The 18,599-nt window shown below is 45.7% G+C and overlaps 8 protein-coding genes and 2 non-coding genes across 10 annotated transcripts; 7 read left to right on the top strand and 3 right to left on the bottom strand.

Moving 5' to 3' along the window:
- Positions 1-81: 81 nt before the first annotated feature.
- Positions 82-2,670, top strand: VTP21DRAFT_1814 (uncharacterized protein; the record flags this gene model as incomplete). Its single annotated transcript, XM_069391942.1, has 3 exons — positions 82-322; positions 381-1,553; positions 1,631-2,670. The coding sequence occupies 3 exons, from the start codon at positions 82-84 to the stop codon at positions 2,668-2,670; spliced, it is 2,454 nt and encodes an 817-aa protein (XP_069251150.1).
- A 472-nt stretch (positions 2,671-3,142) lies between these two features.
- VTP21DRAFT_1813 (uncharacterized protein) lies at positions 3,143-4,793 on the top strand (the record flags this gene model as incomplete). Its single annotated transcript, XM_069391941.1, has 9 exons — positions 3,143-3,219; positions 3,291-3,297; positions 3,380-3,494; positions 3,555-3,775; positions 3,839-3,974; positions 4,039-4,242; positions 4,322-4,374; positions 4,436-4,663; positions 4,731-4,793. 9 exons carry the CDS (start codon positions 3,143-3,145, stop codon positions 4,791-4,793), a joined length of 1,104 nt encoding a protein of 367 aa, XP_069251149.1.
- A 309-nt stretch (positions 4,794-5,102) lies between these two features.
- On the top strand, positions 5,103-8,685 carry VTP21DRAFT_1812 (uncharacterized protein; the record flags this gene model as incomplete). Its single annotated transcript, XM_069391940.1, has 3 exons — positions 5,103-6,218; positions 6,283-7,950; positions 8,017-8,685. The coding sequence occupies 3 exons, from the start codon at positions 5,103-5,105 to the stop codon at positions 8,683-8,685; spliced, it is 3,453 nt and encodes a 1,150-aa protein (XP_069251148.1).
- Positions 8,686-9,682: 997 nt separating this feature from the next.
- VTP21DRAFT_1811 (uncharacterized protein) lies at positions 9,683-11,302 on the top strand (the record flags this gene model as incomplete). The annotated part of the gene is made up of 1 exon (XM_069391939.1): positions 9,683-11,302. One exon carries the CDS (start codon positions 9,683-9,685, stop codon positions 11,300-11,302), a length of 1,620 nt encoding a protein of 539 aa, XP_069251147.1.
- Positions 11,303-11,656: 354 nt separating this feature from the next.
- VTP21DRAFT_t159 lies at positions 11,657-11,727 on the bottom strand. The gene has a single exon. It is a non-coding gene; the product is annotated as a tRNA-Gly (tRNA).
- Positions 11,728-12,950: 1,223 nt separating this feature from the next.
- VTP21DRAFT_1810 (uncharacterized protein) lies at positions 12,951-13,175 on the top strand (the record flags this gene model as incomplete). Its single annotated transcript, XM_069391938.1, has 1 exon — positions 12,951-13,175. One exon carries the CDS (start codon positions 12,951-12,953, stop codon positions 13,173-13,175), a length of 225 nt encoding a protein of 74 aa, XP_069251146.1.
- Positions 13,176-13,426: 251 nt separating this feature from the next.
- Positions 13,427-14,163, top strand: VTP21DRAFT_1809 (uncharacterized protein; the record flags this gene model as incomplete). The annotated part of the gene is made up of 3 exons (XM_069391936.1): positions 13,427-13,523; positions 13,581-13,691; positions 13,757-14,163. The coding sequence occupies 3 exons, from the start codon at positions 13,427-13,429 to the stop codon at positions 14,161-14,163; spliced, it is 615 nt and encodes a 204-aa protein (XP_069251145.1).
- A 145-nt stretch (positions 14,164-14,308) lies between these two features.
- VTP21DRAFT_1808 (uncharacterized protein) lies at positions 14,309-16,021 on the bottom strand (the record flags this gene model as incomplete). The annotated part of the gene is made up of 3 exons (XM_069391935.1): positions 14,309-14,831; positions 14,908-15,689; positions 15,764-16,021. 3 exons carry the CDS (start codon positions 16,019-16,021, stop codon positions 14,309-14,311), a joined length of 1,563 nt encoding a protein of 520 aa, XP_069251144.1.
- A 572-nt stretch (positions 16,022-16,593) lies between these two features.
- Positions 16,594-17,384, top strand: VTP21DRAFT_1807 (uncharacterized protein; the record flags this gene model as incomplete). Its single annotated transcript, XM_069391934.1, has 3 exons — positions 16,594-16,630; positions 16,720-17,109; positions 17,176-17,384. The coding sequence occupies 3 exons, from the start codon at positions 16,594-16,596 to the stop codon at positions 17,382-17,384; spliced, it is 636 nt and encodes a 211-aa protein (XP_069251143.1).
- A 1,112-nt stretch (positions 17,385-18,496) lies between these two features.
- On the bottom strand, positions 18,497-18,570 carry VTP21DRAFT_t158. The gene has a single exon. It is a non-coding gene; the product is annotated as a tRNA-Val (tRNA).
- Between the last annotated feature and the right edge of the window lie 29 nt (positions 18,571-18,599).

Here is an 18,599-nt window from a genome sequence, read left to right as displayed (position 1 = left end):
GATGTGACTAGAATACCATCCTATATTTATACTCCCCTTTAGTCTTTTTCTTTTGGCATCTTGTTATTATAATTCCCTCTTATGAATAGAACGGATCGGCCATTAAGGAGCCCAAGAGGTTCACTGCCCCGAAAACAGAGTCCTTCACCGCATGGAGCACGATCGACTCGTTGGGACCATTCTCGTATCCGATGGCATCTGTTGGTTACTTGCTTTCTTTTGACCACTCTCTCCGTCGTTTATTTCTTGTCGCATCATTTTTCACGTTCACTCCGCCATGACTCTAACATAAGAGAAAATGAATGGGAATATCCTACTACTGGTCCGTCAATTCATCGCTACACTTTTTAGCATTGTATTAATATATATTTTTACAATAGGGAGCCATCCGATTTCAGGAGAATCATGGGAAAACAACTCATTCGATCTTAGGCAACATACTCTCGAAGAGTTGTTTGAGCTTCCATCAGAAAACCAATTATCATCTCGTGTGTCAATAGTGGCGATAATTCAATTTAACAAGGAATTCGAACAAACCATCGGATCCATCTTTGAGCAGTCTATCAAACCTACAGCTATTTTAGTGGGCTGCACTGTTGCTCAGGAACGGGATGCACGAATTGCAATAAATACCCTAATTTCCGTTCATGAATCAATACCTATTCATTTGCACGTAGTTGGCGATTTGCCCCACTCATGGGTGCAGCTTTCTTCCTTGAAGTCTACAGAGTACGTATTACTACTTACGGAGCCACTCTCTACTACACAAACATTGGAAGCCCTTTTCTATGTTGCCGGCACCCAACCTTATCGCCAAACTGTAATCGGCACTCAAGGTGCAGTCCTACCCTCCCGTCGGGCACAAAACACCCAAATCAAATGCCTGCCTCAGTCGACTACTTTTCCTGCAGATATCCTTGAGGGTGCCTGGATACTTCGCCGTAGCTGGATACCTTTGTTGCTTGGAGAACAATTCTGGCAATTGTCTTCCGATTTTCCGCTTGGATTTATCTTGAGCTATAGCTTTGCATATCACGGCATTCCTTCATACGCCCTTCCCCAGCTTGCAGGTGGGGGTAAATCTAGATGTCGGCAGCTTCAGAACCAGTTTGAAAACCACAGGTTGTGGAAAGACATGGTATTTACAGGAATTCCGCGCCCTTCAGAAAGGTTGGAGATGGAGCAGGATGGCATCGTGATTGCAGTTCACGGCCCTAGACAACTTGCTTCGCTTCGCGCACTTATCTGCCGTTTCCGTAGTTCAAATCGTGTGATCCATGTTATTTCGGATACTTCCCCAATGGAGTTTGGGTGTGAAGGAGTACTAGTCTATTCACTTATGCATGATTTGGCAGATTTATCAGTCGGGGTACAACACGTGATGGATCTAGTTCGCCCGCGAGTCGTATTGCACGTGGAGGACCGATCTTCGAATATGCTTGCAATGGTGTCTGGTGCAGCGAGGCGCATCGGGGCGATAGAGATTTCGATGCCCGACAATCATTTTGACCATGCGCTTTGGATTGCGGACTTGCCAGTCAACGTGCTAGAAAGTATGTCTATCTCTGTTTTGCTTGATCATAATAATATACATGCTACCTTGGGATTCACCAATTTCTTTTTATCATAGAATGGCATACTGTGCGGATTCAAATTGTGGTCATCACAAATAACCGCCCTCACTCTCTCTCTCGCCTACTTCGATCCATTAGCTCAGCCTATTACTTAGGAGATGCTGTCGACCTTACGATTAATATGGAACGTAGTGCGGACCGTGTGACGACATTACTTGTCAACACTTTCATGTGGAATCACGGTCCAAAACACCTAAGACATCGCATACGGCAGGGCGGACTGATGCCAGCCATAGTCGAATCCTGGTATCCCTCGGATAACCATGATCACGCAGTATTGTTAGAGGATGACATCGAAGTATCACCCTTATTCTACACGTGGAGTAAAATGAATATTCTCAAGTACCGGTATGGATCTACGAAGGCGCAGCGACTTTATGGATTAAGCTTATACGGCCCGCGACATATTGAGCTATTTGCGGACGGTCGACACAGATGGCATCCTGATTCTTCACTGACAGGCACTGGTTTTCCCTTACGCACGCCATACCTCTCGCAAATACCCTGCAGTTGGGGAGCCGTCTATTTCCCTGAGCAGTGGCGCGAGTTTCATTATTATCTCACTGCACGAATTGAGGATGTCTACGGCAAGAAGCTTCAGACCATTACTGTACCTGGCGCACGCTCCAATAAATGGACCAAGTCCTGGAAGAAATATTTCATTGAGCTCGTTTATCTTCGCGGATATGTGATGCTCTATCCCAATTTCGCCGACCTGAAGGCCTTTTCTACCAACCACTTAGAGTTTGGAACTCATATTCGAACTAATCGTGACAAGGCCGATGAGTTTGCTGTGCCTTTGATGCAGCAGGACCTCATCTTGGAAGAATTGCCTGGTGGGAAGGCGCCAGAATGGGAAAATCTGCCGGTGTTGGATTTGTGGGGAAAGGTCCTACCTTTTGAAGAATTAATCAGACGTGGTCACCAGCTCCACAAGGAAGTTAGCGCTTGTCCTGTACCCACTGATGATAATTTGATATTCGATCCCTCCGATTTATTATGCCCTTTCGTTGAAGATCATGCCACTATATCATAGCACAATTAGAGCATCATTTCGGCGGTATCTATTCCCGTGGGACCGGGCGGGAAAATAAGATCCTGAAAGATTAAGCTGCTTTATTATTAATTCAGTAGAACTCGATTTTTATTTTGGTAATTTGTGATATTTTTATTTCTTCTCCTTCCGAAAGAACTTTTACAACCCTCTCTTTGTAAATAATTTTTTTCCTGATTTCTTTATTCAAGTCATTCTTCACGAATCGTTGTCAAAATAAATTGAATTAATTGACAAGTAAACGTTTTGAAGCCATTTCGAATGAATGTAAGATACCAAAGCTAATAGCTCGAAATTCCTTGGATAGAAAATAACACAGTCCGAAACATCTTACCTGTCTCCTAGAAGTTGACTAAGAATTTTGGCAGTTATTCACGTGGAACGAATAGCTTAATTCTTTTAATGTGAAATACATAATTATCGAGAAATACTCGAAGAAAGAGCTAGTAGCAAAATGGCAGCAACACAGAGAGGTTTTCTGGAGTCATTAATACATAGTTCGGTGAAATTAGGGCTACTGGTATTGCTGAGGTAGGTCTTATTCAATCATTTGCGCAATCGAATTATGTTATATGAAACATTTATTAACAATATCTAAACAGCTATTTAGTATGTTGCTTTCAACATTCTTACTGCGATTGGGATTTCGCGGCATACTTCTTAACTTGCCTCTCTTCTTAATTGCAATTAGGCTTTGCTCGGTATACTCTCATTGGACTCTCCCCAACGAGGAATGATCTTTCTCAATTGGATAAATTACCCATTTTTCGTAGATTGGGACTCTCCAGAGGAATTTGGATTTCCACGTAATAATTCGCCACTTCTTTGTACATGGATCTCTTAGCTGACATTTCTTTGCAAATTAGAGAATCGAGTGAGGAATTTTATGATCGAAACACCAGATGGACAGATAGGTGCTTGGCATGTACTGCCTTCTCATTTCTACAGAAAGAACAAGGAGCGATTAAAGAATCCCGACTCCGAAATATATTTCGAGGCTCTCAGATCAGACAGCTATCCAACCATGCTCTATTTTCATGGGAATGCCGGGAATCGCGCCGCTCCTTGGCGAGTGGAAACATATCGTGTAAGTAGTGCTAGCTCCACTCAAATGCCTATGTATTGGCACTGAAGAAACTGGTATTGATAGCAATTGGCTGATCGTCTCAACATGAATGTTATCACGATTGACTATCGAGGTTTTGGGAACTCGAAGGGGATTCCCTCAGAAACTGGCCTATACACAGATGCATATGCAACATGGAAGCTATTGATTGATAATGGAGGTCAGTGTTGACAAATTTCACTAGTAGAGAAGGAGAACTGAGTGATTTTTAATGTGACATTTAGTTGCACAGGATAATATATCGCTTCTTGGTCACTCTCTTGGCACTGGAGTAGCCACCTGGTTAGCACGTAACCTTTCCGAAAGTAATACGCCGCCGAAGGCAACCGTGTTACTGGCTCCTTACAGCTCAATTCGTGAAGCCATGTTTGACTATCGCATGGTTCGATTGATTTTACGTCCCTTGAGGTCATTCCATAGACTAAGATGTATTATATAATGCGTTGGCTTTCATTGAAATACTATTAATAACCCTATTTAATATTTATTAATTCTGTAATTCGCTAGCATCGATAATGTCATTGGTGCGGCATCCATTCGATAGTTATTCCCGTATTCAGGTGAGGGATTGTGCCCCGGTGCTTTCCCCTCTATGATTGATAAGTCTCAATAATTTTTTAGAACATCACAACGCCAATAATTCTACTCCATGGGCTTAAAGACTCTATCATCCCCTACTACCACTCGCAGAGACTCTTTTGGCACGCCTCGGGAGGCACGAGTATATACGATCCAAGTGTACAAAAGACGGTATACCCCAAGGAAGGGATTAAATATGAACTGGCTAGAATTCCTAGAGGACCATCGGCGCTAATATATTTAGATTTGGTGTGGGCGCATCATAATAACGTAAGGGTTTAACAAGGCTCCCGCTAGTCTGCTTCCGCTCATCCTTGATTTTTTTTTACATTGATAGGTACATCTCTATGATCTCGTGTATGAAACTATTGCAGAATATGTCAATTGCCAGAATGATTAGATTTGGATTGCTATTCGAAATAAAAATTATGTTTGTGAAAAATTTAGCCATTTTGATTGAAACTTAAAATTGCCCATTTTCTCCTGGACATGGGGGATTGTTTAAAACCAAAATTTTGATAAAAAAAATAATTGGGTTTCTCTTCGCATACATACGATCTTTATGATTTCTTTTGGCCTGAATCCTTACCATTGTTTACATTGATCTTTCATTCGAATTGTTTTGTCTGGTGAGAAATCTCATCGTAAACGTTTTTGGATTGGCGCAAAGGAAGCAAGCTAATCTAAGTTAGATCCACAGATTTAGACAATGTCCACGGTCACAGTGGACCCATCTCGCCGAGTCACGTTCTTTGGCAAGGCAAAGACCAAAGGTGAAGCCGTTACAGCAAATGCTGCCTCAATACTTCGCGAAGAAGAATCTGCTGTCATCGATCATAATGAGCACACGCTTTTTCCTCCCGATCTGGTTGGTCTTGGCATCCGCAGAATTTCTGCCTTTGTTTGTGGCTATTGTTCGGTATGGGCATTTGTTCGTGGGACCAGCAGTATATGGAAAACACGATTACCGTCTATCATAGTGCGATCATTATCAACAATATTACCCACCGTCCCGTTGGTAGCAAGTGAATGCCAAGTAACGAATGGGGGATGGGGAGGCTGGATTTATTTAGGGGTTGCTGGATTATGGGGCGGGCTTTCTTGGACCATGGCTTATAATGCCATTCATCTGCGCATGAATCTCTTCCTCGCGGGTTCGCTGGCAGTTACTTCATCTATTTCCACATTGGGTCTTCAAGTATGGCATAAACTAAGTAGCGGAACGAGTCCAGCCTGTGATCATCGCGTGATGCCGCCAGGTGTGCTGCTACTGTTCGGCGCGCTGTTTGTCATTTCACATTTACACGACCGCGATGTTGAAAAACGACGTCAGATTCTTAAGCACAGGCTGGATCAGACAGATGGCTTGATAAAGCAGATCACAGCGCGGAGCGCGGCGCGAAAAAATCAATTGATGCAAATGCTAACGAATGAATTGCTCGACGCCATGGAATTGTCCAGCAACACTCTGCAATTAGTGTGTCCCAAAAGACAATTGCTAAAGCCACAGGAGCAACTGGCCGCAAGCGGTCTCCTAATACCCACCCCCTCTCTCACTGCACTCAACTTGGCCACCAAACATGTGACTTATCTCTCAACCAATTTGCCCACCATTGACCGATTACTGGGGGAAGAAGAATTGACTGAGCGTACCACTGTACAGAAAGAATTTGATATCTGTGGGCTAATGCAATATTTGGGCGATTTACTTGCCGGGACTGCATCAGCAGCAGATGTAGAGCTGGTACTGTATCACATCGATTATGGGCTGCATCATTCGAATATTATTGGGGATGAAGGGTTGCTCAGACATGCGCTGATGAATGTAATTTGAATTCTCCATCCATATCCATTAGACCGACCCCCACTAATGTTCTGATAACTCTTAGCTATTGAAAACGCTCATAGATTCTTGCAACCCTGGTTCCTCAATAGAGATGGGCCTCCAAGTTCAACCGGTTTCTCCAAACTCAAATTCAGATTCAATCAATTCTTCAGAATCCGTTGGTGACCACCACGTACAGGTGACCTTCGAGATTACTGCTAACTTATCGCAACAATTGGCAGAGACACCGTCCCTTGACCCAATCCTCTCCCCGAATGCCAACCTATTACCCAATATCCTGAAGTATATCGGAGCAACGCTATCGGCGGAAGATAGGGATGGCCGTCAACATATCTTGGTCACTTTCCAGATGCCGTCAGGTTCAACTAGAGAAGAGCACCACTCAATAGAAGAGATACAGCCCCTGGAGAACTGCCCTCGGATTGACATTAAGTCCATGCCCGAGCCAACACATGAGGAATTACAGCGCTTCTCACAGTCGGTATCTGGATTGAAGGTAGCACTTCACGCGTCAGCTCAGTCTGTGTTTGCTAAACACATCACTACCTCACTTGCCATCTGGGGATTGGATGTATCACACTTTGCAGTCGGAGAAGGATCAGAGGAGTCCGAGGGCATTGCCAAGGATGCAACTTCGGATGAGGGTGTGAAGAAAACACACGACCAACCAAGTCAGCAGCAAAAGGAGGATCGTGATATTGATGATGCCAAGCAGGGACCATCCCAGGATCCACCGACATTCATCATAATCGACGATGATGTGGCAACCCTCGAGCGTATTGTACATGAGCAGCAAGAAATACGCCCAAGTCGCTCCTATTCCCTGCCTACCACTTGGGATCACCATATCTCTTCCCGGCCGAAAGTGGACTCTACTGTCATCTATTTCACATCTCTTCAAAGATATAAGCAAGTCAAGTACGATATCCAGCAGTATGTAACGTCGGTTGCGGCCGCCGGTTTGACTCCAATTCAGATTGCAATCCTCCCTAAACCTGCGGGACCTCGGCGCATTCTTACCGCATTATATGCCACTTTCCACCACTTGGCAACTGATGGAAACTACGTCCCTCTTGCAACCACGCCGATTAGTATGTCAGACCCCTTTTACCATTTACCGTCCCCATCTCCCGCTGCTGCAACTGCGTTCGAGCGCACAAAGAAACCAAATATGGTGGCATATCACTCAGACTCCCAAATCCCATTGTATGTAGGCTCCCCAACCGGAGTTCCCACACCTCATGGCGTACTTTTTGACCCCAATAATATCAGTTCTAAGGCTACGGCGAGCTGTCCTCCCGTGTTCAATTTCCCACCCCAAAGACGACCGCGATCCCCTAGCGCGCCGGCACGTCGTCAGCGGTCTTCGTCGGATGTTCGACGCGGGGAGGAAATTGGCTCAAAGGGGAATAACCCCGGGAACACCGCCTCCCAAACTCCTCCCTCTCCTCCTCACGCTGCACCCCCTCAGAAATTCGAGCCCAACCCTGTGGTAGAGCGGCGAGCAACCGACCCACCCGCAGGGCCCCCGAAGCCGATCCACAATCTTGTGAAGAGTCCGCCAATTAACGTACTAATTGTGGAGGATAACCCAATCAATCAAACCATTCTATCGACTTTTATGAAGAAGCGGAAGATCAAGTATTCTGTCGCTAATAATGGGCTGGAAGCGGTGGAAAAGTGGAAACAAGGAGGTTTCCATCTAGTGCTGGTATATTCTCTTAACCTCCCATTTCCCATAACGAACTTATGCTCAAATCTGATCTCTTTCTGATAGATGGATATCCAGTTACCGGTAATGAGTGGCATCGACGCAACAAAAGAAATCCGCCGCTATGAGCGCGATCATGATGTCGGAGTATTTGCCACCAAACAACCTACGGCTACCGAAACAGAGGGTGTCCCAATACCTCCATCACCTTTCCGTTCGCCGGTCATCATTGTTGCACTGACGGCCAGTTCATTGCAATCTGACAGACATGCAGCGCTGGCGGCTGGATGTAATGATTTCCTGACGAAACCCGTTTCGCTAGTCTGGTTGGAGAGAAAGATCGTTGAATGGGGCTGCATGCAGGCCTTGATTGATTTCGAAGGGTGGCGACGGTGGAAGAAGGCAGAGGACACTTTGCATATGGCAGAGCGTTCGGGCTCGGATTTCGGCAATGGTTCCGGTAAAGGGGAGAAGTCAAAACGCGCACGTGGACGATCGCAGGTGCGGACTCCATCTGAAGAGTCAAAAAAGGGAGCCCGGTTCGATCTGAAGCTTCCCGGTAATTACTCGTTTTCACGAGGTGCCAATGTTGATGCCGAAGCTGCCTCAGCGAACACGAGACGACGCACCCCTCCAGCAGAAGTCGGTGGGCCCAACCCAATGGAAAATATGCCGAAGACAACGGTAGATCGTAGCGCTAAAAACGATATGAGTGAGGAGAAGGTTGACGCATAGTTTATGACTTTGCGCTTTACACCCCTTAGTGCAAGGAGGTCCTTTTGATTTATTGTTAATGCAATTCGAGTTCTGATTTCTAAGGATCACATTGAGGGAATTGTATTTTATTTTTTATTCCTTTTTTTCACGAACTTTCAATTTTTTATTCTCTATTTCCCTTTAGTTTTTTTTTAACTTTCTATCCATATTTCATATTGCCCAGATCTAAGACTATGTTTAATAAATTTTGGATAAATGCGCTATATTTACCACGGTCGCCAAAATCCATCGGCAGCTAAGCAGTATTAAGATAATTTCCCAATGCTGAGTTGGTAGAATTTGTAAAGTTTAGGGAATAGAGTGCGACTGCTTGGAGTAGATAGCGTTTTTGATACTACAAAGCCATCGGTGAGGATGAATTCGGGGGAGGGGAAAACTACCCTATGGCAATAGAATCGTTTGCGGGATATAGATAGGAAAACTGCATGATATCCGCTTCTTTGACCTCAGCCTCTGTTTACAATACCAGAAAAAAACTTGTATCGTGTCGTTGTTAGTAGTGACTATCCATCCACTAGACGTTTTCATTGACAGCCTTGACCTGAGCTTTTTTGGATGCCATGATGTGCTGACATTATGTGACGTGCAGTTGCCGTCCGTGAGCAGCTGGGGGCGGGGGGACCAGTCCTGTGCATTTAAGATCATCTCAAATTAGGCTTGAAACGAATGCAATTAAAATTTGTAAGCTTAACAATCACAGTTTAGTATGGTAGGCAAAAACCTGTCGAAGTTTTTTTGAGCGTTTTGTTTTCTTAGAATTGTTTGTTCCTCATCCCATTTCCTGTTTATTTCTTGTTTTTACTGTTTTTGATACCTTTCATTTTTCGTTCTGTCCTTTCTCCTTAACCCTTCAGTACATCTCCTTATAATCTTAAAGCGTGAGCACATCACTCATTTCTTGTATACTCCCACGAGTGTGTGTAGAGAGCATCTGAACTATAAAATACCGCGCTAAATGCCACAACATACCCAGCTTGTTCCAAAGAGTCCGCTCACCGTTGTCTACGAAGACTCCGATGACTCCAGTGATGACTTTTTCTCCGGCACCACCACCTCCAGGAAACCGCGCACAAACACACAACGCCTTGCCGAATTCCTTGCTACCACAGGGCCAGAGCTCCTCAATGAACCCGACCCAATCCCATCAAAGCAATCGCAAAAGAAGCGTGGCATCTTCTTTATGCGCAAGCAGTTATCCAAGCGCCAGGTAGCTGCCGAAGAGCGCCCATTTCTCCCCTCGCCTAATCCAGCTCGTCCCGCTTTGTCAAACAGCGCTTATAATACCAAAAATTCACTTAATGGAACTGCCGTGAATATTGGCGCCAAGAAGCACACCCCGATTCTAACAGACTACACCCCGCTTTCCACCACCTCACCTCCAGCCCGACCCCCTCCACCGACTGTTACGCCACGCCTAATGAAGCGCGACTCATCCATTCTCGCCGAGACAATTGTTTCAACAACTGTGACGCCAGGAGTGCTTACAGTTGACACCGGCAATTTCTCGATCCTTGACGACGTAGCGGCAGCTGGACGTATCTTGTCGCCCTTATCTCCTCCACATAGCACGATGATGCAGTCGGCCGCAACCGACACCAGCTCGGGAGTATTGAACCATCGTAACTCGATGCCCGGATTAAACATATCAATAGCACAGGGAGTAAATGGACAAGGTGGGCAAAAATTCTCACGGCCTCTCTCGAATGAAGGATTCCATTGTGCTAACTCAGGAGAAATAGATGCTGTATCTAATTCTAATATAGCAACTAGGGCTGCTGAAGCCGTGGGCTCTAAAGACCCAGAAAGCGCTAATTGGCGACCAGAGGTTGGGAAGGGTGAAGGAGCCAACAACCAGCCGTTGGACCCGGATGAGAATGCTTTAGCTGAGCGTGTACGGCCATATCGTTCCGAGAATGAATCTGCCCAGGAAGGCTTAGGGAAGGAGCATGTTCAGCATCTCGAACAAAGCATTCGAGCACTACCTGACAAGCAAGGTGGGGAGGCAGCAAGGGCCGAGTCCACGTCCAAAACAGTCACGGTTCGTGTGCGACATGTTCAAACCCAAACCATCACAGTCGAGACCCACCACAAGGCTTCACAGGCTACCACTCCATGGGATCTAACCAGCCTGTCTCCCACACACCATCCACCCATGTTCCTTATCATGCAGCGTTCCTCGCTCAATCTCTCCACCGCAAGCACCAATACGGCAACCACCCTGACTGCCGACGACTCCATCGAGCTTCTTCGCCCACTCCCATCACCGGCCTCTACCTCGGCCGACACCCTTGCTAGCAAATCACAGGATCTAGCCGCCCAACTCCACGAGACCCAGCTTCAGCTTGCCTCCCACCAACGGTCTCGCCGTCGCCTACTTGCAGCGATGCGCGATTCGCGTGACAAGTTCGAAAGCCTGTCGGCCCTTGCCTACCGCAAGATCCGAGAGCTTATTGTAGAACGAGATCAGCTGAAGCGCGAAGTGCAAGAGCTGCGTGAGCGCTGTGGCAATTTGGAAGGCCTGGTGCTTGAGCAACTACAGCGAAAGGAAAAACAGCCTTTGATACTGGCAATGTAAAGTTTTTTCTTTGAGAAGTTTAGGGATAGGCTCCGATACTCGTATTTTTAATAATATCCTTAATATAATTCTACAGTATATATATTATTTTTCTTTTGGGATAGTCTATTACATAGTCTTGCATTAATTCCGCTCCTTGTCACTCTTCAATACCCTGTTCCTCTCTTTAATAATACGCTCCCTCTTTTCTCTCCTTTACTGCAATCTTAATCGAAACCAACCGTTGAAAAATTATGGTGTCTTCTTCCCCTATTAAAGCATCCAAATATTAGCAATAAATGTAACTTTTGTTATGTCTTCAACTAGGAGGCGTTCGGGCAATGAAAAAGTAAAAGAAATTAGACCATCGTATTCTGCGTCAGCGGGGAATCGAACCCCGTCCTTTTCCTTGGAAGGGAAATATTGTACCAGTCAACTACTGACGCTTAAATCGCTGAGCGGGATTTCACTGTCGAATATTTAGATTTTTCTCAGGTAATTTAATTTTTGCGATTTTCCGGCCTTTCTTTACTGATAGGGTCATTGCCATTAACTTTACCAAAACGATTATGAAAATGGCAAGATAATGATACATATATTGCTCTTCGTCTATCTTAATCCTCTGTCGCCCGCCAAGAACGAATAAAAAATATTGTATCCATTTTTTTTGGCCTTGGAACATTGAGAGGTAGCATGACGAAGCACAAACACCTCGGATACGTTACTCCGATGTCTCAAGTAAGCTAGATCTCTTTCGCAATTTTTGGATGGCTTGCCCTGCCATTTCTTCATTTCCAGCCCCACTGTCTAACCAAATCAGCGGCCCTTAATCTATACGGTCTCCCTCTGCACGCACCGCACTCCAACCATACGAGTCCATTGAGGCCCATCTGCAATCCATCGTGACTGAGGTAATATTTCCTGCGCGAGAACACCCTCAGCCAGCCCGTCCTACCCTTTTTTGATAATCATGTGGTAATGCCTATTCCACTTAAGCGCTTCGCCGCCAGGGCCTGGCAGCTGGCCTGGCTGATTAGGGGGTGATACAGGCCTTGGTTAGGCGGCGCCGAAGGGCCTTGTTTCTTGCGGAAACTGGGGTCTGACTGAATTAGGGGCGCGGAGCACCCAAATGTCTAAGGCTCTTGCCCAAAGGCTTGCTAGCGCAAATGGGCCAAATTATTTGGAGAGCCCGTGCAACAAGAGGGGTTTCCAAATCAGGGGGGGAATTTGCACTAACTGGTTCCACACTCACCCTTGTCGAGGGAAATATGGGCTCACCACCTACCATTAGAGGCGCTTTCGGGTGGCTTTTCTTATTTTCGTCCTCGGGTTACGCTCCCACAGGGCTGGGCTTGGTAACCGCGGCTGGGATTGCTCGATTCCTTGGTAAATCGGCCGTAGCACGATTGGGTCGTGCAGACCCGCGAGCCGACCAAATGTTCGAAATAAAACCCCTTCTTTGTAAGTGGGTGAGCGAGATACAGGCTTTCGAAGCCGTGCTAAAAATACTTGCAGCTCTTTAGGTATATAGCGCGGGGATTCCGGCTCTCGCCGTCTGGCTTTTTCATCCCCATTCCCATCTCCATCCTTGCCCCTCCCCCCCCTCCTCTTCTTTCCTCTACACGCTCGCTGTACATTCTCCCTCTTGCTTTTTTCCTCCAATCCCATAATGAAGACTAAGCAAAAGAACTTTCTCCACAAGCTCCTTCGCCGCTCCTCCATTGGGCTAGAGAACGCCCTCTCGAACCCTCTTCTGACGGGCGCCGGGTTAATGCCCACCGTAGATAAGGCGAAGCGAGAAGAAAGGCAATTCGACGAGATGCTCAAAGAGGAGCGCGTCATTAAGATGTCGTTATCCCCGAAGCTGGAGAGCGAGGAATTGTTAGCATTGTAAACCATACATTTATAGAAGCTTATCTATCTTTATTTTTTCCCTTAATCACTTTAGACCAACGTTTTATTTTTGTACTGGCATTGTTCATTTTATCATATTTTGCACTTGTAATAAAATTGTTCGGAGATTATTATCTTATAACGCCAATACAGGAGAGCTCGGCGTTGGGGTATGAAAAAATAAGGCCTAACTACCTTTTCTGCTCTTGGCCACTTTCTTTGCTTTTACCCTTGTTCTCTGCAAGATCCACAATGCAACGCATTCTCTCGTCACGAGCCCATTCACTCCTGAGATCCCAGGTCCCGCGATATCACTTCGCCCCGGCATTCCGTACTAAACTCGCCCCAGGTAATATATAGCCAAATCAGCAGCGCATGGAATGTGACTAAATGGCGAGTAATGTAGTGCAAACCAAGGCTGCACCACCGCTAAGGCCATTCATGACACCCATCGTCACTGCTGGAGCAGTAACCGCTGGAATCTTCCCCTTGCATCGCTCGATTTACTGCCAATCAAGTAAGCCATTCGTGCTAAACTCCAATGCCATTGATCCCTTTAATAATGATGCCAATCGATACTAGCTGTGTATTCCACAAAACCCACGCCCACTGCAAAAAAATCGCTCGCAGAACCGCTACCTCCTGACGAGCTCCTGAACACTCCGACCAAATCATTTTCTCGCGAAAAAATCACTTTCGGTGCGCTGCTCGGCTTTAGCACTGGATATCTGGTCAAAAAGCTCGGTAAATTATTCGCGCTCTTCGTCGGAGCAAGCTTCGTGGTGCTGCAAATCCTGGCTTACCACGGAGTGGTGAACGTCCAGTGGGGCAAGCTAGAGTCTCTGTTCAGAAAACGGCTGGCGGCAAACGAGGAGGGGGAGGTGGAGGTCCGGAGCCTGCTGCGGCGGTTGATCGATTTGCTCACCGTTAACTTCCAGTTCAAGGGGAGCTTTGTTGCGGGTTTTTACGTGGGGCTGCGCTATGGTTGATGTGAGCAAATGCACTGTAGTGCCCGATACTTAGGTAAAGGGGTTCGAACTTATGAAGGAAATAAAGTACAGTTTACTCGTCTTCTTGCAGTCAAAGCTAATGTCACATAACGAGAATACAAATCATCATAAAGTAACAAATAAGTTACTCGCTTCTTTTAATCCATTTGGCTACTAACAGACTCAAGTCCTCCACAACAATGCTGCACAACCCGCATCCAACCACCTGGACCCATTGCTCCAGCCGTGAGCTAACGAGGGCGTCGCATCGTGGCCACGTCTCTAAGCGCTGCGCCAGCGCAAACACTTTCATCACCCCCTCCACGTAATCCTGGATGGAGCGTGAGAGCATCCTGTCCATAGAGAGCGAAAGCCTTGAGCCCCAAGCAATGATCGAGGATTTTCGCCCTCGAGCGCTGCCCACCTCCACGATCGCGTTGTTACTCTCATCAGCCTTGGCGGCGAGAGAATCCAGCCGCACTCCAAGCTTCCGTGTAAGAATCGACTGCGCCGTTTCCAGAGCGGTATGAACGGACTCTAATTCATGTAGCATCCCTGCCATATCACTCAGGTTCTCCCACTGCGCCAACCGAGAAAGGGCTTCGCCAATGGTTTCACAGAGTTGTATTTTGGTTTCAAGGTTTGGGAGCCGAATGTTCGATTGAAGCCTTGAAAGAAAAAAAAAACCAAAATAAGCATATAAGCTCCTATAGCTCTCGATGCATCGAAATTTAACCGCCTTACCAAATCCCTCGCGGTATATAGAGCCTTCCGCTCACATACGAGCCTATTCGCATACTTCTTTCTAAATTCCGCATCAGCCAAAACGAGCGTTGATAGATGTCTCTTGGGGGCTTTTCTACCGGATATTGGGGAGACATTGGATAGTACTCGCCATGACTGGGTGTCATCGGTGCAAACATCCATGGTGTGGACGGGGTGGCTATTGGACGCCCGCTCTCCTGCCCGTCCTCTTTCTCCATTTGGAACAAAGAGGGTGCCGGTTGCTCTCGTGCCGGAGCGGAGGAGAGGGTGGGTGGTTCCTTCTTGCGATGACGTGATTTGACCGAAACCTCCTCGGACCCGGATCTCAATCTAAAGGTCAAGGCAGACGAAGTAGATGCTATGGTTGATGATGACATGAGCGAATCGATGCTAGACATGGATGAATGCTTCAAGGACGGTTGGGGGTATGAAGGTGGGGGAGCCAACTCTGTAGGCGATTGTGACCCTGGAGATATGCACTCTACCTGGGGTTTTGGTAGAGGCGAAATAGCCATGCTTGGAGATTGCCTAGCCTCTAGACGGCCACTCTCGACATTGGGGACACCAGCTACTGATTCGGTGGATAATGGTTCGGATGGAGTTGAGGTATTTTGCGACGAGGAGATATTGGAAGCAGGGCTCATTGGAGTCATCAGATTTTCACTCCTTGAGAGTTTCCCGTTATCCCCATGTTGGTCCACTCCGGTCGGTGACGACAGGGCGTCCAGTAATATAGTTATTCGCCTCTCGTAGGTATCATGCTAGGTATCAAGTGGCAATATTAAAATCATTAGCATCTGACGTTCGAGAAATGGCTAGCGATCAAGCCACTCACTATGTGCCTTAATTTTTTGCGGTGACCGGACGATGTAGCTACATCGACAAGATGTGCGAGCATGGCAACAGCCTCCCGGTATACATTGACTGCCTCTTGATATCTATGTGCTTCATCTAGAAGAACAGCCATGTGGGCTTTACTATGTGCGGCATCTAGAAGATGCTTAAGCTTGTGTGATGAAGAGGGGGTTGGCACGGCTGAAGAAGTGGCAGAGGGTGGTTTGGTGCTGATGGAGGGATTTTGGGGAGAAGGCATGACTGCGAATTTATCTGCGGAATTCTTCGCCTCTCGCCTAGTAGTCAATGCGTTTTGTCGAGAGCGAGGAAAATTGAAGAGGAGGGTATGTAACAGTTAATAATGGAGAGATGTTAGGTATGAGACGCCAGGTCTCCTAGTTTGATATAGGAGGATGGATTGGAATGCCAGGAAAAAAGCTCGGAGTTGTTCTGAAAAGTCAAGCATACACTAAAGTACAAATCCTTTCTAAATATAAAGAGAAATAATGAATGGAGTACAGTAGAATGATAGAGTAAGGATAAAAGGATTAGGAACAAATAAAACTTGTAATTTTGTGGATCTCTTGGACCCCCCCCTCCCTATAACCTATGTGTCTCTAAAGAAAATCGGGTGTTTCGCAAAATAAATTGCTGCGCAATGAATTAAATAAGGGGGGAAAGCCTGCCCTCGACTATATCAAATTTCATAGGTACCCTATTCAATTTATCCTCACTTTTCCACTCCCTTTTTTTCTATTGTTACTGCTGTTGCGTTCACCCATTTTTTGGCTTGTAGATTTGTGAAAGATCTAAAATTCTAGATAATTCATAATGAGCAGAGACGACGAATATGATTATCTTTTCAAAGGTAGACTATTTTTTTCCCTCATCTGATCCAATTCTGTGATCTGTGCCTGGTCCGACGTTTATTTAATTTACCTCATCTGATTGTATTAGTGGTGCTGATCGGAGATTCGGGTGTTGGTAAATCCAATCTTCTCTCGCGTTTCACCCGCAATGAATTCAATCTCGAATCCAAATCAACCATCGGTGTCGAATTTGCCACGCGCAGTATCCAGGTTGATGGCAAGACCATCAAGGCACAGATCTGGGATACAGCGGGTCAGGAGCGCTATCGCGCCATCACGAGCGCTTATTACCGAGGTGCAGTGGGCGCTCTTCTTGTGTACGATATTACAAAGCACGCCACCTTTGAGAATGTAGGTCGCTGGCTAAAGGAGCTGCGTGACCATGCCGACAGCAATATTGTGATTATGCTAGTAGGAAACAAGTCCGATTTGAGGCACTTGCGTGCCGTACCAACAGAAGAGGCCAAGCAGTTTGCAAGTAAGGACTTGAGACCCGGCCTATTTTTGAATCTTTCTCTGCAATATTAAAATTCGTTTTTCTTAGCGGACAATGGCCTTTCTTTCATCGAAACCTCTGCACTCGACTCCAGCAATGTCGAGCTGGCATTCCAGCGTATCCTTACTGAGATCTACCGAATCGTATCAAGCAAAGCTCTAGAGTCGTCCGGCGATGTCGTCAGGCCAACTGGCGGCCAGACAATCCAAGTCACCCCCACCCCAGATGATGTGAAGCCAGGCGGCAAGTGCTGCTAGAGTGTTGGATTTCCCATCTTTCCAGGTGGAGTTGCTGTCTGTTATTTAGCGGGGGTGTGTGTGTGCTTAGAGGGCTCTGTTTTTCTCTTTTGTGTGTATGAGAAATTTATACTTCTTCTTTTTAAAGTTTCTCGGTTTTAACTTTTCTTGCTTAAGTCTCTTTTTTTATTTGTTTTAGCCTACTTTTTTTTCTTTTGATCTCGTACAGGAAATAAAAAGCTTTTCTTTTTCACTCTTCGCTGTGCTCTTTAAGCTTTACGGTCCATTATAAGATTCATCGTTTTAGACAATTCATAAAAATTGTCCAGTGCAATGTACTAGCAATCTAGTTAGATCTGCTATCTTAAGGCACTTCAAATATAGATAAAAGAAAAACTAAAGAATATGATGATATACGCTCTAAAGGATGTATCTAATTTTGACCTCCATAACGCTCGCGTTTCACCTTAATTTCTCTACCGAAATCCGTCTTGAAGGAAGTGCCCGTGAAAACAATAATGCTATACCAATGACGTAGAGCGAAAAAAAGTAAACCTTTGATATTTAAATTGCTCTTCAACCAGTGCCGCTCTCTGCGCGTTTGGCTATCGTATTAGCCAATAGGTTGTGATAAAATCTATCTATTCTTTACAAACACAGCTTCACCCTTGAAGCCTTTATCCTCGCCACTATTGAGTCTTTCCCTCATATTCCCATTGGGTATTGAAGTAATATAAATTCCGTATGTTGGAGGATGCAGTATTTTTGGGGGTGAAGATTGGCAGACACAGGATGCAGAAGTCATATGAAGAAAATGCAAGCTACTAATTTCGGGGTATCTCAAAATATGATTCTGTCGAATACGATTCCTCGGAAAAATATTCAAAAACTAACGACCGGCTTTTGGATGCACTAGATATTAACCATTCCAATCAAATGCTGGTGCAAAGATGTTTTTACATAGCTCGACATCCTAAAAGGAAGTTATAACAACACTAATAATCCATATAGAGCTATGTGCTAGCTGTTCAGCTTCAGAGTCGATCCATAGTCAGCAGGTGCGCGTCAGGAAATTCGAGTAAAATGTTCTAAAGATAAATATATGGTTCATGCACTTTAAAAAAAGTGAAAAATGTTTTCGTCCGGGTTCGAACCGGAGACCTTACGCGTGTGAGGCGTACGTGATAACCAACTACACCACGAAAACTTCGATAGAATTTTCGTGTGCTCAAGATA

The sequence above is a fragment of the Calcarisporiella thermophila genome, assembly GCF_041956535.1.
Source record: "Calcarisporiella thermophila strain CBS 279.70 unplaced genomic scaffold VTP21scaffold_12, whole genome shotgun sequence".
Taxonomy (NCBI): Eukaryota; Fungi; Calcarisporiellomycota; class Calcarisporiellomycetes; order Calcarisporiellales; family Calcarisporiellaceae; genus Calcarisporiella; species Calcarisporiella thermophila.
The sequence above is the reverse complement of the archived record's forward strand: the minus strand, read 5'-3'. Positions and strand labels throughout refer to the sequence as shown.